This window comes from Vulpes vulpes, chromosome 6 (assembly GCF_048418805.1).
Source record: "Vulpes vulpes isolate BD-2025 chromosome 6, VulVul3, whole genome shotgun sequence".
Lineage (NCBI taxonomy): Eukaryota > Metazoa > Chordata > Mammalia > Carnivora > Canidae > Vulpes > Vulpes vulpes.
Genome location: NC_132785.1, coordinates 101,486,410 through 101,512,637, shown reverse-complemented (window position 1 = coordinate 101,512,637; position 26,228 = coordinate 101,486,410). Strand labels below are relative to the sequence as shown.

At 31.8% G+C, this 26,228-nt stretch overlaps 1 protein-coding gene across 36 annotated transcripts in view; it reads right to left on the bottom strand.

Annotated features, from left to right (window-relative positions):
* Window positions 1-26,228, bottom strand: part of GPHN (gephyrin) — a 620,367-nt gene that overhangs the window by 186,456 nt on the left and 407,683 nt on the right. For 28 of the 36 annotated variants that reach the window (XM_072761740.1, XM_072761745.1, XM_072761753.1 and 25 more), the window contains 2 exons: window positions 16,371-16,505; window positions 158-214 (listed from right to left, as the gene is read on the bottom strand). In XM_072761740.1, the coding sequence (XP_072617841.1) occupies window positions 158-214; window positions 16,371-16,505 (192 nt within the window). The remainder of the gene's footprint in view (window positions 1-157; window positions 215-16,370; window positions 16,506-26,228) is intronic. The other 8 variants (XM_026008409.2, XM_026008412.2, XM_072761754.1 and 5 more) reach the window with 1 other exon arrangement.

The window sequence follows — 26,228 nt, the reverse complement described above, 5'->3', positions numbered from 1 at the left end:
AAACAAAAAATGACCCAACAGCCAATAAAAATATTAAAATAAAAAAAATGGGATGGTGAAAAATGGAAAAAGCCCCCTTCCTCCCACCACCCTCCAAAAAGGAAGAAGTGTAGGCTATAGACGAAATCTTGCCAAAAAATGTTAGAAACATATTTACTTTGAGGGATCCAACTCTACTAGCAACTCCTTTGCTTTCATCCGGCCGTCTAATTTGCTACAATGAGGGAAGATGGGTAAAAAAGACAGAATAAAGAAAAAGTGAACTTAAAAAATTTTCTACACATTAATAAGTAACACATGCAAAAACATCATTTGACTCTTTGAGGTATCTCTTAGGAAGCCAAGGAGTTAACTAACCCAGTGGCTATACGACATGCTCTGCAAATAGGCTGGTCACTAGAATTGTCTTTATTATAGCACTATTCCTGAGATTAGGAAATGGGCACTTACTTTTGGTTATCTTGGGGACTTCTGATGTAGCAGTATCTGGAGGAGTGTTACATTTGCATTTGGTTTATGAAAAACAAAGAATTACAAATATACCTATGCAGAGAACTTTGTCTCTTTAAGTGTTATAGTTTCTATTTCATTGTAATATCAGAAAACATCAATGGTATGACTAAAACATGAGTGTTCCCTAAGTGGAAAGATCAGTTCTAACAAGCATCATTCTTGATAGGTGACAGAGTGAAGCTCCTCTGCTTGCTGACCCAAGCACTGAGGTTTTACAGCTGTCACTGAGATTCCCAATTAAACAATTGTGCTGCCCAACCAGAAAATTTTAATGCCAGACCAATGTTAAATACATTCACTCCCTCAAAACTTTAATTTCAGTTGAATTTTCCTTTTGGGTAAGACAGGGAAAACTAAAACTATTTAAAAAACTGGTTTCACATCACTATATACATGAAATAAGGAAGATTCTCAACACAAAGTGTTTCATTAGATGAAGTTACCAATTAGATTTTTTTCTTTTTCATAGAGCTGTAATAAGAACTAATATTTGGTTAGCGAGGAAGACAAACCAAAAAAGTAGGGGAAAAGGGTGAGGAAGCTTCAGACTAAGTGCTTTTACGCTATGGGTCCTACCTGTGCAGAATGATGGTCTCCACTCAGACCAGCATAGGTTAAGTTAGTTGTGATGCTCCTGGTTTTGTTTTTGTTTTTGTTTTTAGGACACAGAAAAGGAAGCATCAATGTGATGTGATACTAGGTTCCAAGTGTCAAGGTCCTCAGGAAAAATAAGAAACCTGACCATACTAGAAAATTATATTTCCTGGAGGCAGGCTATAGATCATCTTATCCCTTTCAGGACCTCTCTGGTAGTGTATGGAGATTGCTTAGGAATAATACTGAGAAAAGTGAATTTTTCTTTTGAAAAAAAGCATCTTGGTACATAAGAATTATGTCAATTATGTTTTACTTGATAAAGTTCTTACTAATTCTTCAGCATTACCTACATGTTATATACCCAAAAGATAATCACCAATTCTCATTATTCTTAGTCTAACCTAATTCTTAAAATTAGAAACAATGGATACTAATTAGAATGGTAACACTGTAAGATAGGGCTTCTGAATGGGCAGTGAATTTATAATTTCTAGTCTTTCTCTAGTGCTATTTTCTTTGATCTCAGAGAACATCTTTATAACAAAAACTATTTCCCATTTTAAGTGGAGACTCACAATATCGTGATTATAAATAGGTAATTCCTACTAAAAAATACAGTCAAATGCCTCATGCTGCTTTCTGAAAACTTTCAGAAACTGAAGATTTTCAGAATTGTTATCTAGTAACAAGTGAACACCATTTTCTACATTATCTTTTATTTCTAGAAGGTTTAAAATTCATTAATTTTGGCAACATGAGATACCTTCTTCAAGGTTGTTAATGACAAATCTAGGAACAACAGCCACAGTTCCTGACTTCTAGTTTAAAGTTGTATTCCCTTTATAGGCCTGGAAATAAATAGGTTGGAAAAAAACTGATGCTTATAAGAAGATGTATATGAATACATCTCTATCTTGTGTGTTTATATGTCTCTCTTTCCACTGATAGAATAAATATAATGTATTTATTTATGGAAGAAATTTTTCCTAAACCATTTCAGATCCAAATGCAAGTGCAAGTACAGAAACTTAATGAGGTATAAGAAAAGTCACCCATGATCTCTAAATGTGAAACATAAACTATAACCAATTTATTTTTTATTTATTTATTTTTTTATAATACCAATTTAAATAAAGATTTGGGAACAGAAAGCTCAAGCTCACCTGTCAATACTTGACATCAATTTTCTGTATATAAATCTGACTCAATAAATTTGAAACTGTCACAAAAAAGAAGACTTAGAAAACCAATGTGGTTATTATCAAAGCCAGAAGTGGTTGTAATTCAAGTGTTATGTCATTTTTTTTTTTTTTTGTGGCTCTCGAACCAGGTATGCAAGCAGATACTGAAAAACTTGAAAAGGAATTTGAAAAAGATTTGTCTTATAAACTAATATTTGATAAACTAGAGAAAAGCAACATCAATAGATTTTAGTTTAATACTCTCATTTATTCTAGTCAAACCTTAATCATCAATTATGATGGGGTAGTATAAATAAAAGAAATTCATAGCTAATCCAAATGCCTGATTATTACTTTTCTTTGATAAGAAGTTAATCACAAAAGATTAGCATTTGGATGACATAAATTACTCTTCATAATAATTATAAAAGCCTTATATCATTAGCTAATTTTATGCACATTTGTCTATGAGACTAAACATTCTGCATCAGTAACTAAAAGATGTTAAATTGCAAATGTTTTTATTACATATAGGATCACTGCAATATAAATGAAGTTGAGAATTGGATGTAAAGAATTGTGGGGCTTATGTTTGGCTAAGATTATTAGTTCATATATTTGAAAATTAAAATGTTGCAAAACAAAAAATGTTATCACTAAAAATTTTTCTACCCTGAAGAAAACATTTTATAAGTATTTCATTGAGATCTCAAAAAATATAATCAGAGGGTCAAAAACATTTCAACTTTCTATTCAGCCTGTCAGCTAGAATATATATAACAAAATATCTATTAAAAGTAGTCTGAAAATATTGCAATGTATCACCTCTTTTGCAACCTTCCAGGAATCTTTTGTCAGAGATTAATTATGGAGAAATCTATCCTCAAGGATTAATTACCAAGATGTGGCCTATAAAGCAGTGAGATGACTCTGCAATATGTATTTACCGTTTTTATAAGAACTTGAATTCTAGAAATATCATGCAACAAAAGAAACTGCTTGGATGCTAATACAATACGGGTTGTTGATTACCTTTGATTTAGCCCAATTCTCTACACCTGAGCTTACTGTAAAATCATTTCCACTGTTAACAAGGTAGAAAATTATCCTATCCCATCCTCACCTCTCTTGCCAATAAGTAGTTGTAAATGTTTTATTTGTATTAAGCAAACATGCAGATTTTGGAATAGAAACTCAACATTATATTAATTTTTTTAATAAACTATAAAATGAAATAAATGTTAGACTTGTAAAAGCCACACTAATTTAGGTGCCCATATCATTGGGTGTATGTATTTATACTTCTCTTCAGTTACTATAGATTTGTGAAAAAATTTGACAAAAGATTGTACATATTCTGTGTTTGAACTCAGGTCTAGGATAGTTCAGGGGTATTCTGGAGACATATCAATAGAAAAATGCTCTGCTACTATTAAATTCTCTTTCAGGTCTTTTTATTAAAATTAGGCTCTCATTTATGGAATGTCTTCCTTCTCTCATGATATTTTTTTTTATTAATTTGAATTAAAATGACACAGATTAAACAAATATTTTTCCTTTTTTATTCACCCTAGGAATTGAATTACTTTATTTTTAGAATTACCTAATTTACATTCAGAACTACCTTGAGAGATAAATATTTCTAACCCTATTTTATTATGCTTTTTTTTTAAGTATGGCTATCATTGAGAGGAATTAAAACTTTTTTCTTAGAAATTGTTTATCTTCTAATCATTACCACTCAGTATATATTGGTAAGCTATATTGTTTCTGGTAGTTATGATTTGGAGGAGATTTTAAAAAATATTTTACTTGAGAGTAGATTTTTTTTTAAAGATTTTATTTATTTATTCATGAGAGACACAGAGAGAGAGGCAGAGACATAGGCAGAGGGAGAAGCAGGCTCCATGCAGGGAGCCCGATGTGGGGCTTGATCCCGGCACTCTGGGATCACAACCAGAGCCAACGGCAGATGTTCAATTGCTGACCCACTCAGGTGTCCAGATTTTCTTTTTTTAAGATCTTATTTATTTATTCATGAGAGACACACAGAGAGAGGCAGAGACATAGGCAGAGGGAGAAGCAGGCTTCCCACAAGGAGCCTAATGTGGCACTCGATCCCAGACCCTGGGATCACACTCTGAGCCAAAGGCAGATGCTCAATCTCTGAGCCACCTAGGCATCCCAAAAATATTTTACTTTGAGAGCTCAAAATTTAATACACTCGTAAATAAATACTTTTTGGGATCTGGTTAATAATACTTCAATTCACTATGCTTTTGCTCTTTCAATAAAACTATTGCTTCATCATAAAACAATTCAGTTTCATTTGTGATTTATTAAGGCAAAGTAAAAAAGAGGGAAGGAAGAAATGAAAGGAAGATAAGTGATAATTATATATCAAGGAAAAAGAAACACTTTAATGGATTTCTGGAGAAAAGCAATATGATAATAAACTAAACTAACAAAAGGATTAAGAAGATCAAGGAAAGAGTTGCAAAGGCTAAGGAAATGAGAAGTCAAAAACCAGAATCTTGGTAGCAAGTCATACATAGACCCACCAACCTATTTCATCCTTAAAACATTTTTTTTTTAAATTTTTTTTTTAATTTTTTATTTATTTATGATAGTCACAGAGAGAGAGAGAGAGAGAGAGAGAGAGAGAGAGAGAGACAGGCGGAGGGAGAAGCAGGCTCCATGCACCGGGAGCCTGATGTGGGATTCGATCCCGGGTCTCCAGGATCGCGCCCTGGGCCAAAGGCAGGCGCCAAACCGCTGCGCCACCCAGGGATCCCAACATTTTTTTATCCTTAGGAAATCCTTCATTTTTAAGGATCTGATTTCTCATGGTATATTAACATTTGAAATTATTTATTTATAGTTTATTATGGATTTAATTTTGATCTTTAAGTTTCTATAATAGCTTTGATTCTAAAACAATCTATACAAAATTAGACTTTAAAGCAAGTTATTTCCTGCCAGAGTTTATTAATGTAATCCATGTTCTTTTTTACCAAATTTCTTAACTCTCTAAAAAGAAATTATGAAGTCCATAAATGGTGTGATATAAAAGAGTTATTAGGCACTTTGAAATAACTTTTAAGTAGTATAGTGTATGTTATTAAGAATTATTTATTATTTGTGTATGAAACAGAAGAAAATTTATTTTCAAACTTCCACTGAAATATGATATAATTTTCTACCCAGCAAGATTAAGAATAGAATGGCTTAGCCTAGATATAAATTGCTTGGGTATAAACACAGTTATAAAAAAATAAATAGTTGGCTTTATGAAGATTTGTTATAAATCTGAAAAGAAGGCAAAAGACAACTCTGTCATTACCAGACCCTATTTAAATAACAAAAAATTTTCTTTTTCTGGTTTAAAAAATAATATATATTATAAAATAACTTGCAATTATATCCTTATGCAGTACTGTTTACTATTTTTCTAATCACATTATTTTATTTTGAGCATCTTCCCATGTCATTAAATTTTGCAAAAACTATGATTTTTTGGGTTATATAAAAAACTCATATATGTATGTATAAGTTATTTAACCATAGATATTAAGGTTGGTTCTAATTTTTTATAAATATGAATAATGCTATGATAAGTAATCCTGTACATAAGTCTTTGATAGCTTCTTTTATAATTTACATGAATAAATTTCTGGAAACTATGATTGATTAAAATGTAAGAAGAATCTTAAGAATATACATGTATATATATCCTTATACATAATGTTCACTTGAAAGGTCACACAGATTTATATTCCTACTACTGTCAATAGGAATACTCATCTCACTGCTTATTATAGCATAGAGATTATAATTTAAAAATGGTTATCAATTAGATTGCACAATTTGCATTGTTTTAAATATTAAATAGATTTCTAGTGAGAGGGTACATGTTTTCTGACATTTCTTTGCCAAATTTATTTCTTTTCATAAAATGGCTGTTCCTGCTCTTTAGTTATTTTATTTTATTTTTTCCTGAGATTAGAAGAGCTCCTCTGGGCTCTTTATCTGATCTTTTTTGTTGTATAATGCTTTTTTTTTTTCCACATCAGCTCCTCTATAAGTCCTTGAGAGCAAGGCTAATATGTCTATCTACTGCTGTATTCCCAACACCTAGCATAGTATTTGACATATATTGCACTAAAAAAGATTCACTGAATAAATTTCTGAACTAATGTATTGTTTTGTTTTTAATGTAAGTAAAATGAGTAGGGAGAGCAGGTAATCATGAATTTTTGGGCAAGAAAACATATGACCAATTTTAGATTATATATCATTTTACAATATAAAAAACTAGAGATTATTTTCGTTTGGGATACGCTCTGTATTGAAGTCCTAAATGAGACACAGCAGTTAATTACATGGATTTGAATCCTGGATCTATGTAATCAACTCCAAAATCAGCTACGAAAATAATGATGACACAGGTTATCTCCGTTCAGCTGCTTTTTGCACAAAACATGCCTAAAACAATTAAAAGTAAGTTTAAAGAGAACAAAGCAATTAAATGGAACTGAAAGGTAGTATCCTTAATTTCACTATTCTTTGTATTTCTACAGTTCTTACTTTCCTATCTTTTTTTTTTTTTTACTTTCCTATCTTCTTATAACTTGAACAGAACTCCAGTGGATACCAAGAGAAACCAATATTCCATTTAAAAGAGATAAGCTTGATCTCAATGAGAAAGACCTTAAATGAGGTTAGAACATTTCCTGTTGATAATCTCTAACTTTATGTAGCAGCATGGAATGCAAAAGCTGTGATTAATAAATGTAAATTATTTTATATTAACTAGATATTAATATAACAGAGAGAAGGGCTAACAAGAATGATCATATTTGTTCAGTCAGTGGAGAAATTTATTTCAAAGTAATGGGATTATAGGCCTACAGGGGACTTTAGAAGCTAATTAATTTAATACCAGGGCATTACAGAAATAGAAACTGAGGTCCATTTGTTCTCAAAAAGTTATAAGGTGGCAGACTAGGGCTGATACTCAATATTTAGTGCCTCACAGTGCAATTACATACTCAATGTCGTGAAATTTTCAAACAACTTCAGATCCATAATTTTTATTTTTTATTTTTTTAAAGATTTATTTATTTATTCATGAGAGACAAGATACTGAGAGAGAGAGGCAGAGACACAGGCAGAGGGAGAAGCAGGCCAGGCTCCTCGCAGGGAGCCTGATGTGGAACTGGATCCCAGATCCCAAGATCAATGATCTGAGCTGAAGGCAGGCACCCAACCACTGAGTCACCCAGGCATCCCAAAGGATCCATAATTTTTAAATGTCTGCCAGTAAATCAGTCAAATGCAAATGATAAACTTGCTTCTTCCATAATATCATTAAACCGAATTCATGAATATGCAAAAATAATCTGGTTTTGATATCCATATAAATTATAGGAATCAAAAGCCTAAAAGTTCTGCATATACTTTCAGAGGTAGAATTAATACAAGCTACTAAGTTTAATCAAGAAAAGACTAAAATATTTAACTTCTGGAAGATTATTACACCATTGTTTTTAACTGGGAAGTAGGAAACACCTAAAATATCCAAGTAGAGGTTGGCAAAAAAAAATGAGGCTTACATCTACAAAGTAGAATGCTAAACAATAAATAATAATGTTGCAAAAGATAACTTTTAAAAATGTAAAGTTCATGACATAGGAAGATGTTCATATTACTAAATGATTAAAATAGGTTAAAGTATTATACAGTTTAATAATAATAGCTAAACTTTATTGAGTACTTTCTATGTTTCACAGACTATGATAAGCTATTTGCATTTTAAAATTTAAATCTTAAAAACTCTCTGAGGTAAATAGTATTATCTTTCATTTAAAGATAAGTAAATTATAGACGTAAGTAACTTTCTGAGAGCCACACATTTAATAAGTGATAAAGCTGATATTCCTCACCAGGTCTGTCAGACTCCAGTATCTGAGCCCTTAATCATTGCCTTCCCATTATTATCGATTTATATAAAATATTTGAATTTATAGAAAAAAATAACAGAATAATACATAGCAAAGTTTAGATGTTGCTATTTATTAAGGGTAGTCATACAGGAACTCTTTTTTTTTGCTGTAAAATGAGCATATATATTGCTTTTTAAAAAATGAAATAAATTAAAAAGACCATGCCACTTTCAGACTATCTAAGCTGTAAAACTGTTAACTCTATAGCTAATCATTTCTGGTTACCTAAATCTTCTCAAACTAATCAATATTCATTTGCAAGCTCAGATTTCAGGATGGCAATTATACACTTGACAGTTAAGTTATACTCAGCTTCAATGATGAACATAATTCTGTGAACACTGAATAATTAGAAAAGGATCAGGGGAATTCCATTTTCAATTTTCATGACATATAAATGCAGAGGGGACACTTAATTAGATGAATGAAGAAACAGAAATTAATGTATAATCCTGCATACTTAGCAGAATGTCACAGAATAACCATTTAAAATAATTTGTAAATTCAAAATTAATAGCTAAAACATATTGTAATTATCGAATTCCAGTTTTATCAAAATATGAAATGCTTTACCATACTATGTAGTACCTTTCTCACTAGAAAAGAATATAAGAGAACCTTCCTTTATTTGAAGCCTCAAAAATCTGTTTTGCTATAAAGCCAGATTAAATAGCAAAACATACCTTGTTACAGAGGAGAAAGTAGGCAATAATGAATGAGAATTATATTTACAGGAGTTAGGCATTTAATGAAAAATAAAAGAGCTTGGTTGAGTATACAGAATGCCAGGTGTGTATTTATATATGTCAGTATTAGCCGAATATTGTCAATCTGATTTTTTTAGGAAAAGCTGAAAATTTCTATTTTTATTTAAAAGTCTCACTAAGATTAAGCGTTCTAAGCTAATTTAAAAAAAAAGAGAGCCATTTCCAATTATATTCCTAATAAAATTATCTTCCAACAACTATGCTATGATTTAGAAGAGGGCTCTCTGTATATTAATTAGAACACGATATCCTGGGGAAAAATCAGTTGGCACCCAAATACAGATGTAGCCTCACACTGGAAATGAGTAGAGTTAGCTGGAAATTAAAAGTTCTGGTTATGTGTCTTCAAAAGACTCTTAAAGTCTTCTCTCATTTTTAATCTGGGAGGAGAAACTCTGTTTCTTGCCCTAGAATTAATCTGGATCACAGAGTCAGGTGAATCATTTGTAAGTTTAAGCATAGTACTGGTGGTCATTTACATAAAGGATACAATCTTGGACTGAGAATACCACCATAACATTGTCTCAATGGAAGATACTATTCAGCATATGTAATTTTGACCTAGGATATTTTCAAGAAACAAGCCAGTTTACTCATTTTATTGTACTAGTGACCCTTTAAGTATGGCCCATGGACCTATGAAGGATCCTCTTCAGGGATCCACAAGGCCAAATTATTTTAACAATAGTACTAAGACATTATTTTCCTTTTTCACTACTGACATTTGCACTGATGATACAAAAGCAATGGTGGGTTGGCATCTTAGTGCAAATCAAGATAGTGGATCCAAACAGTATGAATAATCATTGTATTTCTCACTACTATGTACTAGTAGTTAAAAAACAAAAACAAAAACTAACAGTTTCAAAAAAGAAAAGCTAGTTTCATTTGACGTTGTCTTCAATGAAACAGTAAATGCTAATTTAAACATGTTCCTTGAGTATGACAAAATGGAAAGTATGAATAAAATATTTCCACTGCATACCAGAGGGATGATGGTTGCCTCAAGGAAAAGTACTTCTGCAATGGAGATGTAAGCTGAACTAGCCAGGTTTTGCACAGAACACTATTTTTATTTACTTGAAGGAATGAAAGAATGACAAACTATGATTATCCAGACTTAGATGTTTGGTAGAAATTTTCTCAAAACTGAATGAAATGAGCCTGCCAACTGAAGGAAAACAGATAGGATTTGTTGCCTTTCTTCCCCCCCCCAAGGATAAAATTCTAGCTTTTAAGTAAAAATTAGAATTGTGGGAAACATACATCACCATGAGTTTGAGAGCTTCCAATGCTTCCAACGCTTTTTTTTGATCAGTGTGGTGGTTAAATCAACAAAGACAAGTTTTTGGTATAATATAATGAAAAATGTCAACATTTGGAAGAACTTATATTTTCTCAGTGACCAACAGATACATTCCAAAACCATGTCCAGGTATAAGATCTATTCAAAGTTCAAAATGGACCAACAAATTTTAACATATCAGAGCATAGTATAGTCTTTGAGGGGTTTTAGATTTCATACTTTTAACTAGTTAGTTAAAATTAACTTTTAACAAACTATCAATTGTAAATTTTTGGTGTAGTGTCAAAAGAATATCCATGATTATGTGAAAACACTAGTCCTTTCTTTTCTGACTACATAATTGTGTGAAACTGAATTTTTAAAATATTCTTCAACCAAAACATATCACAACAGATTAAAGTACAGAAGCAGATGTGAGAATTCAGCTGTCTTCTATTAAAGTAGACATCAAAATATATTTGAAAGATATAAAACAATGCCATCCTTTTCCACCTTTTCTTTTTTGTTTTGGAAAATATTATTTTCATTACAATGTTGTTTATGTTAACATATAAAGGCTTTACTATTCTTATTTTGAAGCAAATAAAAAACATTTAAAAATTCTCAGTTTAAAAAAAATTCTCAGTTTTAATTTCTAGTACAGGAAATATTGCTAGACATAACCCACATAAACAGAAACTATTTGGATTCTTAATTTTTAAGTGCTCTTGAGACTGTTAAGTGTCAGAATTGCTGGATTTGACCCATATTATTGAGACTATTTTAACCTTGCAGAAAAGAAAACTTTTATTTTTATCTCCAGAGAATGTACTATTGATGTCACTAATTCTTTGCTTTCTAAACATTTTGATACTTGTTGACTCTACATATAAAACCCATAAATTTCTATAATGTCATTAACAGTTGAACAGATGTTGGTATACCAATGATGATATAATCTCAGACAAAAGCAAAAGTAACAATATTTAAAGTAGTATGCAAAAAGTAGAGTTTGTCAGGCTTTTCAAAATAGGGGAAAGCAATCTGCAAGCTTCACCGAGTATTTTGATTTAGACTAGAGTTTTAACAACTTTATAAGATTCTCCAGAGACTTGGGACCCTCAGATTTAGAACCAATGAACTAACCATATCATATAATCACTGTGGTGTTCACAAAGGAAAATGATGAGAGTGTGGAATAGTTTGTACAAACTAACATGACTGAGAAAAAAAATCAAATGATTATGTAAAGGAAATCACACTGCTTTTCAGACATAAGACATTAAAAAAAACTATGAAAATCGTTTCTTCTTTACCCAGAGTAATCTAAACTTATTTGCTCAAAGGAAAATAATAGAAACATAGAGTGAAGTCTTAACTCTGCATTTTGTTTTAATTAAGATTATACATTAGTATATTAAGATATTTCAATACATATAGTTTTTAATCATTTCATAACCTTTAGTTTTAGATGGATAGTATTTATATTTTCTTCCTAAGAAGAAAACTTGCTAGTTTGTTTGGCTACAAAATTCTATTCTAATCTTTAAGATACATAAATATGTGACAAGAGAGTACATTTATTTTTTAAGCCAAACCAGATGCTTAATTAATAAAAAGATAATTAAAGTCTTTAGAAATTATTTCCTATTTTAACAACATCTATTGAGAATGATGAATTGACTGAAAGTTTGATTTCTTTTTTTTTTTTTTGCTCTGGTCATTCTCTACCCCATGCCTCTTAATTTCAAATAGAGATGCTGATGCCTTTCATAATTGAAAAATTAGCATTCATTTAAGTTGTGACTCATGCTCACTTTTCAAGAGAATTGATCTGTTAAAGAATTATTCTTTTAGCAAATCATTTTTGGGAGATTATCACTGTGTTAGAATTTGAGTCTTCTAGATATTGCCCACTATTATTTAAATGGAATCTATATAACTATTTGTCTTTTTTGCTTAAGCCATTCTTTTACTTAGGGCAATGAAAGACTAAAATTTCAAGTTTGTTCTTAAAAGATACTTAACAGTATCATATAGCAAGTGAAGTAAAATTCCTTTGCCATTTCAGTCAGATTTCATTAAAAGAACTGGTATAAAAAAGAAATGACTTTTCCACATCCAATAAAATATTATGTCATTTCAGTACAACAAATAAATATCGTTGGTGACAATGTCATTTAATAAAGAATTGTTTACAAAAATTGGTTGTCTTCACTAGATTGTGTATTAAAAAGGAAATCCAAATGGCATATTTTATAGATCTTGTTCTCACTATAGCTGGTAATCTTAAAGAGTAAAAGGACAATCTAGAATATTATATTGTAGTAAAGATATAAAATGTGAAACCAAAATAGTATTTACTATTACAGTTGAACTTAAAAAAATAGATGCATGGCAGTAAATGAACAGGAAGTCTTTTAGCTTAAATACTGCCTCATTGACAAAAAGCTATAGAGGGAAAGTGGTTCTTTTTTTTTTTTTTTTAAAGATTTTATTTATTTATTCATGAGAGACAGAGAGAGAGAGAAGAGAGAGAGGCAGAGACACAGGCAGAGGGAAAAGCAGGCTCCATTCAGGGAGCCTGATATGGGACTCGATCCTGGGTCTCCAAGATCAGGCCCTGAGCCAAAGGCGGCGCTAAAACGTTGAGCCACCTGGGCTGCCCGGGAAAGTGGTTCTTGATGGTTATTCCCAGATAATTCTGTACTCCTGGTGATAAATCATGGCACTTATACTTTATTATAATTTGTAGTTGCCTATTTTGTCTGTTTTTTTTTTTTTTTATTATTTTGTCTGTTTGTAATGGTAAGAACAATGTGTGCTGCTCACCACTGCTTTCCCAGCATTAGGCAAACTATTTAATAAATTAATAACTGTTGGGAAGGTAAGGACTGCATTTCTTTAAAGACACAAAGCTCAGAAAAGTGTAGTTATTAAACAGAGACACCAGCATTTGAATCCATGTCTTCTATTATCAAGTTAAGTATTCTTTCTACTGCTGATCTTTCAAGACCATATTGTATTTCTGATGTAAAGAAAATATATTTGCACAGATATTTCTGCACATAACAGACTGCATGTCTAATATGAAACATGAAGAGGGATTTCTATGGAGTTTAGCTGACACTATTAGGTACTAAATTATAAATATCAGCACCAAGATGAAGTAAAAGTAAAAATGTCAAACTCACTAGTACTATAATTTTATGCTGGATATCATTCCTGCAATGTCTCATATATTTATCTCAGATTGAATACATTCAAAATCAAAATGAATTAACTCCTTTACTTTATTGTCAAAATGAGTTTCTTCCCTTATTATTCTTTAATATAGTTAACAACATCACCCTTTACCTGTATCTTAAATTAGAAGCCTAACATTCAGACTTTTCTGCCCTAGATTTTTATACTGAAAATTAAAATAAACAATTCACCTAGAATAGAGAGATTTAAATCCTAGCCTTGCAATTTGATTCGGTAGGCAATGGCAAAAAATCTTTTTATAAATAAAAAGAAGCTGACATCTGAAGTTGGATTTTGAAGTCTCTGAATTAGACTTTTCATGTAGTAATGAAGTTTTAGTCTGAGAGTTCTTGACTGGTGATAACTGGCTGGTGACAACTGTGTTTAAAGTGGTCATTATTGTTGAATATAATTCTCAAAACCTCCACGCAACACAAAAGCTTTTGTTTTTATTCATCCTTCATTCCCTGGTGAAATGTTTTCCACAGAGAGGACTTCTCTGATAATCCTACTTCTGTAAGGTTTCCCTCCTATTTTATACCAGTACTACTTTTTCACTTTTGCTTAGCATGAATTTCAATTTATAATTATTAAGTTTGGTAAAATTATAATTATTAGAATAATTTATGTTTATCTACCTACTTATTTTAAGATACCATCAACTAAACTGTAAACTCCATAAGGGCAGATATTATATCTGTCATTGATATAAAAGCATAAATAATATCTAGTTTAGTTTTAATTAAGCAGTCTTATAGTTTGAGATCTTCAATACATATATTTGACTTTCTTCACTCCCTTTAAAAAAATCAATATTCAAACTAGTTTATTATGTTAGTGTTCTGATTCAGCTGTTGAAGTTTAATTTTAAAATTACACTGAAGTACTAATTTTATTTTTGATGTATATATTCTGGTACAGGTAAAAATTACCTAAAAGGACAAGCAAGAATCTTATTCCTAGATAAACATACAGAAAAAAAAATCCTAGAAAAAAAGAGATATTCAAATACACGATTTTATTTAATTCATTGTTATTTCATCTAAGTGTTAACTAAGGAAAATAATATTAAGACAAGCTATATGTTCTCCTAAAGTTTTGTAATGAGCAAATTAACTTAATAGATGTTAATGTTTTTATTTTTAGGATTTCACTTTAGTAAATTTGGAATGCCAAGTTTTAGAATTGCATTTAATATTCCTTTTGTAATTAAGATGTTCACGAAGTTTTAAAAAGGCTCAAAAACTACTATGTTTAATTAAATTTAGCTTAGATATTTATATTCACAGTATATTATCAAGGAAAAGAATATTGCATCTTGAATAGCTCCATTTTCCCAATATTTTTGGTCTAAATATTTGGTGAATGACTAAACATTTATAGCAGACTTAACTTCCAGCTTTATTACCAGGCTTTAGAAATGTGCATACCTTGGACAGTTGGGATTTAATGAAAACAACAAATTCTTTTGCTTTGAAAATTTAAAAGACATGAATGAGATTCTTCTAACCAATTCAAGTCCTAGAACTCCATGTTTTCAATCAGTTGAAGATGTATGTAGCTGACAGGCACCTGACTAGCATTAACATATATTTTATGTCTAGAATGTTCCAATAGTTTTCCTTCATTGAAGATTTAGAGCCATAATTTTTTTAAACTATAAAATTAATATTGGTTATATTGACACAAATTTAAAAGGAATGATATGTAGCAGTAACACTGGAGGACTTTGCTGAGAAGGTTGTACCATTGTAAAAGCAACTGCACTACACATATGAAGAATCGCTTGAGATCATGTCTAGTTAAGTCCAGTTATAACATTCTTAAAACTCATGTAAAAGTTGGAATTGAGGAAGACAGTATATAAGTTCTAAATCTGATGACAAAGAAAAAGCCACACTTTGAAAAATTACCTGCAGATCTCTTGAATAAATTTAGTGTACAGCTAATATCTAACACCATATCTTATTAAATAAGAAGGAATGTTACCATTAATTTTTTGATGCCAATATTGGATCCATCATATAGAAAACTTAAAAGCACAAATGACTAACTTAACCAGGAAAGGGACATTCCAGAAGAAAGTAGTTACAACCACTATTAAGTCTGCTACTTAATTTATCATATACATGAAGATGTGAGGCAACAAATAAATGTCTAATCCTTTTTTCCTCCCACATATGATTCAATACTTGGGAAAATCATAAGAAATAGATACTAAAAAACTTCCTTCCTTCCCCAAAGGTTGGCATTAAAACTTTCTTTCTAATCAATTTAGATTTGTTTCCAAGCATTAGGCAGCAACATTCCAAGTTGAATATGTTTGAAAAAATTTGGCATGATACTAGAGCAGGGAGCTACCCCAATCTAGAGAAGTTAAAAAAAAAAAATCCCTTTGGTGACATTTTAAAATTCTGTTAATATTACTGTTTATTGGGCAGAAATGCATTCATCCTTTGCATAAACAAATAACTTCACATTTATACTGATGAGTATGCTAAAAAAATAAGTCTAAAACAAAAAAACAGGAGCTACAGAAAGTGATACCTATTATAGCTGTGAGGTAGGAGTAAACATTTTGTATGAAATTTCTATTATCCTATTGTTGGCCTAATATGACAATCTGTGAAACAATGGTAATTATCTTATTGTCCATTCATTTTTCATTGCATTATCTTGCATGCAATCCAACCCTGACAAGCAGAGGGAAATATTGGTTAATTTTTCCAGATTTGTATAGTAGAACAGGTTTAAGGTGCCAAGGAACCGTACTTACTTTTGGTGTTGGGCAGGAAGCTGTAGAAAGACGAGATGTAGCCTGAGCACGAGGCGATTCTGAAGGAGTAGTGCTGAGGGAAGCTGTGTCTCGTGGGAGCACCTGAACACCACGAGAAATGATGGAGTCTGGAATCTGAACAAGAAAAACAAGGATGGTTTAATATTCTGAAAATAGCAACACCATTGAAATCAATACCTACAGTATTTTTTTGGGCATTCTTGCTGCCTAGCTCTCATATATTTAGTCTCACTTACTGTTAGGTATAAATATATTCAACAATTTGGGATAGGATAGAAACCTTTAGATTTAAAATATTTTCCCTGGTCAAATAATATTTCATGAAAGTTTTCTTTTTAGGAGAGGCAATCTAGCATTGTAGTTAAGGAGTAAAGTGTTTGCCATTCACATTACTGGCTCTGCCACTTAATAATATTTAATTCGTATATATTTTCCATTTTCCTGTCAGATTCTCCACCCTTCTTCATCCTTGCTGCTCTAAGCTGACCTGTATAGATAGAATCAACAAGTTATTCTGTGCTTTCTAGTTTCTAGTTGGGTTCAGCCAACTGGGAAGACACTACCAGGAAACTGAAAGGTTAGAGGAAGAGTAAGGTCTGGTTTATACCTGTGGTTCCTTTTCTACTAGGGTACCACAGGTTGGCTAGGTCATAGCCTCTGTCAGATGATACTTGTTTATGGCTCTTTTCTGGATTCCAGTAGCACTTTCCTCCATTTACCCCATTATGACTAGGAGTATTAATGATCCCAGTATTACTAATCCCAGGGCACTGCATTGTGTCTTGTTGCTTGCCCTAAAAATCTGCCCAAACCTTTGTAAACACTATTGTTGCTTATTAAACTCTTCTCAATTATCCATTTAACTATGCTATGACTTCTGTGGGGGCACTGATGGCTCTGCTTTTTAAATCACCATTTCCTTTAACTAGAAAAATGAAGATAATGATAGCATCTACCTTACCAGATTACTGTTGAGGATTAAATAAGATAATGCATATAAATTATCTAGCACTACAAAGTAGTAAATACTTAATAAATATTAGCTATTAGTATTAGATGTTACACTTATCAACATGTTAAAAACTGATGTAACTGAGTATCACTATTCTAAAAATATACAAACATAAGGACAAATAATGTGGATTATTCATTTAAAAATTATTATGTTGATTATAAAATTATTATTGTGGACTATGCATAATTTGCATAGTTCTGGGTAATACTAATGGGTTTAGGTTTTCTGATTTTGAACTGAGAACTTGACCACTTTCAAGTTTTGAGCACAGAGGTAATATACATATGATAAAAGAATAAGCAATTAACTTTCAATCACTCAATATCTCTTACTTTGTGAAAACAAGGAAGCAGTAGCCAGACTTTATTACTAGAAAGGTGCTCCTAATCTTATGCATCATCTGTTCCTCATAAATTTCCATAGAAGCTCTTTTATTTAGTTCCCATACCAATATCCTCATTGCCAGGCTACCATTTTAGCGCTTAACAATTTATAAATAATATTCCCATAACTAGGGTGAAAAGCAATGGGAATTCTGAGAAGAAAAACTGCTCTATCTGCTAGTATATTTGAGTACTTAATTGTGATAAATAATTTAAAGAAATGGAGGTAGTCGGATTTATTTTTTAAAGATATTTTACTTAAATTCAATTTGCTAACATATAGTAAAACACTCAGTGCTCATCTCATCTTGTGCCTTCCTTAATGCCAACATATAGTTCATCATTAGTTTCATATGTAGAGTTCAGTAATTCATCAGTTGCATATAACACTCAGTGCTCATTACATCTTGTGTCTCCTTAATGCCCATCACCTGGTTACCCCATCCCCCCACCCACCTTCCCTTCTGCAACACTTTGTTTCCCAGGGTTAGGAGTCTCATGGTTTGTCTTCCTCTAATTTTTCCCCACTCAAGTTTCCTTCCTTTAGATATTCTGATTTAAAAGAGCTAGATGGGGATCCCTGGGTGGCGCAACGGTTTGGCACCTGTCTTTGGCCCAGGGCGCGATCCTGGAGACCTGGGACCAAATCCCACATCGGGCTCCCGGTGCATGGAGCCTGCTTCTCCCTCTGCCTGTGTCTCTGCCTCTCTTTCTCTCTGTGACTATCATAAATAAATAAAAATAAAAAAAAAGAAATTTCTTAAAAAAATAAAAGAGCTAGATGTTGCCATTAATGACTAGTAAAAAGAAATAAAGTCAAAGAAGGCTCCTATTATACTTAACATGACACCATGTTCCTTTACTTCATAGCAATTTCCAGTTATACTACATTTATATGTATGATGGTTTGATCAATGTCTATCTCCCATACTAGAATGCTTTGTCACAATGAAATCATGCTTTTGCTACTATTTTATGTCCAGTACCTAAGAAGGTGCATGTACAAAGTAGTAAGTATGCAGGATATATAGATTTCTAGACTCACAAACACATGTTTACATATACTACACATTCTGTGTGTGTGTGTGTGTGTGTGTGTGTGTGTGTGTGTGTATGAATGTAAACAGGACAGCTGGGTTTTTCAGGGAAAAGATAAGTTTAAATTTAAAATACGTATTTTGGGGTTAATAGTCTGAGATACCCAATGAGCTATTAGAAATATGGCACTGGAGCTCAGAAAAGTTAGGAGTTGGTATACACTTTGGGAATTATCAATGTAAGTGACAGTTTAAGTCCTGCATATGTTTCAGATCATCAAAGGACAGTACATAAAAGAACAAAAGATGATGGTTGATAATTCTAGGTGAGATCTATATTACAGGTTTAACAGAAGAAAAAAATTTAAGGGGGAAAATAATCTGTAAATGAAATAACAGTATATCCTAATTTTCCTTGAACAATCAAGATTTATATCTATCATACCAGCTCAATTATTAAATAGCACATCTTTTCACTTTCATAAGTATTTCAGTTTGGAAGATAAATTATCTTACTGGACCACTTTCTTACACCATACACACAAAAATTTTTTTAATGGATTAAAGACCTAAGTGTGAGATTTGAAGTCATAAAAATCCTAGAAGAGAACACAGGGAGTAACCTCTTTGACATCAACTGTAGCAACTTCTTTCTAAATGTCTCCTGAGGTAAGGGAAACAAAAGCAAAAATGAACTATTGGACTTCCATTAAAATAAAAAGCTTCTGAACAGCAAAGGAAACAATCAACAAAACTAAAAGGCAACCTACAGAATGGCAGAAGATATAGGCAAATGACATATCTGATAAAGTGTTAGTATCCAAAATTTATAAAGAACTTATAAAACTCAGTACCCCAAAGACAAATTGTGCAATTAAATATGGGCAGCAGACATACACATTTTCCAAAGAAGATATACAGATGGATAACAGACATTGAAGAGATGCTCAACATCACTGATCATCAGGGAAATGTAAATCAAAACTACAATGAGATATCACCTCACACCTGTCAGAATGGCTAAAATCAGCAAAAAGAAACAAGTGTTGGCAAGGATGTAGAGAAAGGGAATTATCTTACACTTTTGGTGGGAATGCAAATTGGTGTAGTTATTCTGTGAAACAGTATGTATGGCGATTCCTCAGAAAACTAAAAATATAACTACCTTATGATACAATAATTGGAGTACTAGGTATTTACCCAAAGAATACAAAAATACTAACTGAAAGGCATACATGCACCCTGATGTTTATAGCAGCATTATCTATAATAGCCAAGTTATGGACACAGTCCAATGTCCATCGACTGATACATGGATAAAAAAGATGATACACACACACACATACACACACACACACAGGAATATTAGTCATAAAAAGAAAGAAATCTTTCCATTTGCAATGACGTGGATGGAGCTAGAGAGTATTATGCTAAGTGAAATAAGTTGGTCAGAGAGAGACAAATATATGATTTCATTCGTGTGGAATTTAAGAAACAAAACAAATGAGGAAAGGAGGGGAAAAAAGAGAGGAAGCTCACCAAGAAACAGATTCTTAACTATAGACAGCAAAGTGATGGTTAACAGAGGGGAGGTGGGTGGGAGGATCGTAAAATAGGTAATGGGGATTAAGGAGTGCACTTTTGTGATGAGCACTGGATGTTGTATGGAACTGTTGAATCACTAAATTGTATATCTCAAACTAACTTACACTGTATGTTACCTAACTGGAATCTAAATAAACACTTTAAAAAAGCCATTAGATCCATCACTTAAAGAAGTTATCAGGACAGTAAAAAAGGTAGAAGTGAGTCAAGGAAGCAAGTGGGATGATAAAGTAGGGTAATTATAAGAAAAGAAGAGGGGATCCCTGGGTGACTCAGCAGTTTAGTGCCTGCCTTCGGCCCAGGGTGTGATCCTGGAGTCCCAGGATTGAGTCCCACGTCAGGCTCTCTTCATGGAACCTGCTTCTCCCTCCGTCTGTGTCTCTGCCTCTCTCTCTCTCTCTCTGTGTCTCTCATGAATAAATAAATAAAATCTTTAAAAAAATTATTAGTGAGAGATATTCACTATTATTCTTTCTTTCCTTTGGTGCCTGAAGTGAAGATCTATTAATGAGAAAAATGGGGAAATATATGTTAAAGATAACTTTAGGAGAGTTATCCATATATTGGATATATGCATTGATGAATGATCAGGGAGGGTAACTAAAGATTTGGGAAAGGAATTATCAACAATGTGGATCCAGTTAATATTGGCAACCATAAATTTGCAATTTCATTAAGTAGCCTGGAGATGAACTTTCCACCTATCTCAAAAAATGAACTTACACAACAGATAAATACTTAAAAATCATTTGTAGAGATATGGTTGTGAAAGCTACACAAATAGATGAGATTCTAAAGACACACAGAGACCGAATTTAACAGGCATTAGAACAAGATGGGAGTAGTTATTAGTTGTCTGAGAGACAGCTATTTTATTATTTGATAGATACCTGATTAGAAGAGGTAAAAAGAAAAATTTGAGATAAGGAAAAGGAGGCATTGAATAATGATTACTCAGTTGATGGACATTTGCACTGTTTCCATTTTGGAGACCTATGAACAATGCTACTATGAATATTCTAGTATGTATCATGATTCCTACATGCATTAATTTTTGAATGTATATACTAAGGAACTGAATTGCTAGTTGTCATGTAGGCATATCCTCTTTTACAAATTTCTAAATTGGTTAAGCAAATTTATATGTCTATCAAAAAATGGTGATAGTTTCTCCTCCACAACATATCTCTATCTAGAACTGTCAATATCAGCATTTTTTTCAAGTCTAGTAGTAGTAATAATATGCTATTGTGGTTTTAATGTTCCTTTCCCTGATTAATAAGAAAAAACATTATCTTATATGTTTATCAGGCATTTATATGTTCTTTTTTGAAAAGTCCCTGTTTAAGTCTTTTGCCCTCATTTTCCCTTACTGGGTTGTCCTTTTTACTCAATTGTTAGATTTCAGTATATATTCTGGATAACTAGTCCTTTGTCAGTTTTATATGGTATAAATATCTGTAGCTTGTTGTCTTACTTAATCATGTCTTATGATGAACAGAATATTTTAATTTAACCAAATCTATCAGTATTTTCCTTTATAATAAGGACTCCATTGGAAAATGCAGAGTAGGAAATGCCAAAGTCCATCACTCCATGAAAGAGGTGACTTAGCTAGCAAAAATGATCAGAATCAACTTTGCCAGATATTTACAAACCAAAAGTTTATAGGAAACAGGTGAATGCTTAATCAACAAAAGGAAAAAAAACCCTCTATTTCTCCACTAATATATACTTGAAGACACAGCCACATTCCTGGTAAGCATTCTGAGTACTACAGAGAGAACAAACTTTATTCTGAAGAATTGCAGTTCATTATTTCAGTATGTCCAGTGGCTCAATGAAGGATATATAGGGCTTGCTTTTATTTCCTCTAACCTGGAACTTTTCCTGGGCTTCTGCAGCTAACCAGGATTTGTTGTATTGTTCAAAAATATAAAGGCAAATATATTAGCTACTGCTCTCTGGGAAAGGGATGGCAGTTGGGACAACGAGTAGATTAACTGAGACACTTGAAAAGAAAGGCTATGTTATGAAATGCTTTCAGGTATATGCACTTGGAAAAGCATATTCTCGGGAATCCAGAAGTTCATGTTTATACCCAGGGTTAGCCAAATCCTCCAAAGACTTTACTTAATCTTACACTTCTTGCTGAACTTCAGACTCTACACAGCAGGAAGTGAAAGCTAAGAGTTGTAAACTGGCTGAGTGTTAGAGGCATGCCCTGATATATATAGAGTCTAAATGCAAAGAATAAGAGATTTTCTGTTTTTGTATGCATTCTCCCCAGGCACTTAAGGAAATCTCTGTTTGACTACACAGCTAATGCAATAGAGACTTTAGTAACCAATAAATAATAATAGAGTTGTCAAGAAAAGTTAATCATCAAACCAAAACCAATAATTATGACAAAGAGATTATACCTTGGGGAGGGGGAAGAATCTGACTTCCAGAGATTCTACTTATAATATTCAAAATGTTCAGTTTGCAACAAAAATTATAAGCTATGCAAAGAAACAAGAAGTGTAGCCCATATATAGGAAAACAACAACAAAAAGAATAAATAGAAACTGTTCCTGAATGAGCTCAGACACTAGGCTGACTAGAATTTAAATCAACTATTTACTTTTTTCACTATTAAAAAAATCCACATAAAAGTGGATACACACAGTTCAAACTCATGTTGGTCAAGGGTCAACCATCTAACTAAAATAAAAAATTCACTGGATGAGTTCAGTGTAGATTTGAGCAAGCAAAGAATTAGTGACTTGAAGATAAATCAATTGAGAATACTCAATTTGAGCAAAAGAAAAAAAGAATGAAGATAAATGAGCAGAATTTCAGAAAACTATGGGAGTACACTAATAAATGCACCAAGATATGTATAATGGGAGCATTATAGTGCAAAGAATATAAGGAGAGGAGAGAGAGAAAATATTTGAAGAAATAATGACTAAAAACTTTCCAAGTCTAATGAAAGATATACATCTACATGTCCAAGAAGTTCAACAATTCCAAGTTAGATAAAGAGAGCTACACCAAGACACATTGTAACAAACTGTTGAAGGTGAAAGACAAAGAATTCTGAAAGCAGCAAGAGAGAAGCAACCTGTATGAGAGATCCTCAATAAAGTTAACAGCCAATTTTTCAACAGAAACTGTAGGGGTCAATAGATAGCAAAATAACCTACTCAAAATGCTGGAAGAAAACGATCTGTCACTCAGAAATTTTATATATGGCAAAACTATAATCCAAAAATGAAAAGGAAATAAAAATATTCTCAGATAAACAAAAGATTTGAGTTCAATACTAGTAGAGCTTCCCTACAAAAAATGCTAAAAGTCCTACAGGCTGAAATGAAAGGACAATGAACAGTAATCTGGTATTCACATGGAGAAATAAATAACACTGGTACTCTACACAGGTAGATATAAAAGTATTAATATATATTTTGGGTTGTAAATCAATAATTTAAAAAGAAAAATATATAAAACAATAATTATAAATCTGTGTTGATGGGCAAAAAAGGTACAAATATGTGTTTTGTGAAAATAACAACATAAGTGAGGAAGACCGGGCAAATATTTTGCATAATATTTAAACTAATTTGGAATTAATTCAAACTAGACTGTTACAAAGTAAGATGTTAATTTTAACCCCTCAGGCAACCACTACAAAGATAACTAAAAAAAATATTTGACAAAAGAAATAAGAAAAAAATGAAATTGACACACTAGAAAATATATATTAATCAAAAATGAAGGAAGTAATGGAGAAAATGAGGAACAAAAAAGATAAAAGACATACAGAAATAACAAACTAGAAAAAAACCTTACTTTATCAGTAATTACAATAATTGTAGCTGGATTACACTACCCAATTAAAAGGCAGAGACTAACAAAATTGATTAAAAAACATGATCTAAGTATACACCTTAGACCCAAAGACATAAATAGGTTGAAAGTGAAAGAATGGAAAGATTTTTTTTTCTATGCAAACAGTAATCAAGAGAGATAGAATGGCTACAATAATATCAGACAAAATGGATATTAAGACAAAAACTGTTATAAGAGACAGACATAAAATATTGATAAAAAGGTCAATCCATCAGAAGATATATGAATCATAAACATATACACACCTAATAAGAGCCCTAAAATACACAAAGCAAAAACTAACAGTACTGGAGAAAAATATCCAACAACAACAGTGAAGGAGACTTCAGTGTTCTACTTTCAATAATGGTTAGAGCAACTAGGCAGAAGATCAACAAGTAGAACAGAAGATTTGAACAACAGTGTAACCCAATAACCATACAGAGAAAAATCTACCTGGTAACAGTAAAATACACATTTTTCTCAAGTGAACAAGGAACATTTTACACTAAAATACTGAAATCAAACAATGTATCTTCTCTGACTATAATGAAAGGAAAGTGGAAAACAATATAGAAAGAAACTGGGAAATTTACAAATACAGGGAAATTAAACACATTCTTAACTGATGAGTCAAGGAAAAAATTACAAAGGAAATTATAAGATTTTGACATGAATGAAATGAAAACACAATATACCGAAACTTACAGGTGCAGCAACAGTAGTTCAGAGGGGAAATTTGTAACTGCAAAATCTACTTTAAAAAAGAAGAAAGATTTCAAATCAGTACTCTAATCTACTAAGAACTAAAAAAATAAGAGCAAACTAAACCCAAATCAGAGAGAAAGAAAGAACTAATAAAAAGTATAACAAAGATAAATAAAATAGAGAACAAAAAGACACTGAATCAACAAAACCAAAGTTGGTTCTTTGGAAAGTGCAAAAGAATGGATAAACCTTTACCTAGGGAAAAAAGAAAGAAAATTCATATTACTAAAATTAGGACTAAAAGTGAAGACATTACTATTGATTTCACAGAAATAAAAATTATACTATAAACAATTGTATGCCAAAAATCAAATAACCCAGATAAATCCAGAAATTATGAAAATTGATACAAGAAATCGAAAATCTGGAGTAGACATTGAACAATACGAAACAGTAATCAAAAAAAGTCTCAACAAGGAAAAACTCAGGGCCAGATGGTCTCACTAAAATATTCTATCAAATGTTTAAAAAAGAGTTAACACAAATCCTTTAAAAACTCTTCTACAAAACTGAAGAGGTGGGAATACGTAACTCATTTTATGGTACTAGTGTTACCCTGATACCAAAAACAAATGCAGACAACACAGGAAAAGAATACTATAGACCAGTATTCTTTATGAATACAGAAGCAAAGATCTTAAATAAAATCCTAGAAATTAAATCCAATAGCATATTAAAATGATTACATACCACGAACAAGTCAGATTTATTCCATGAGTGTGTGTTTCAGCATAAGAAATATAATCAGTATAATCAGGAATATAATCAATACATTAACAGAATGAAAAAAAATCCACATGATCATCTCAATTGATGTAGAAAAAGCATTTGACATAATTGAACACCCTTTCATGATAAAAACACAAAAAACCCCACAAATAGAAGGCAACGTCCCCAGTCTGATAAAGGGCATCTATGAAAAATCCAGAGTTAACATCCCATTTTTAATGATAAAAGACAAAAAACTCCCTCCTAAGATCAGGATCAAGGATTTCTTCTTTCACCATTTCTTTTCAACATTGTACTAGAAGTAATGGAAGTTCTAGCCAGGGAAATTAAATAAGAAAATTAAATAAAAGCATTATCTTGCATTTGGTAATAGATTCTTAGACATTATACCAAATGTACAAGGAACAAAGAAAATTTACACAAA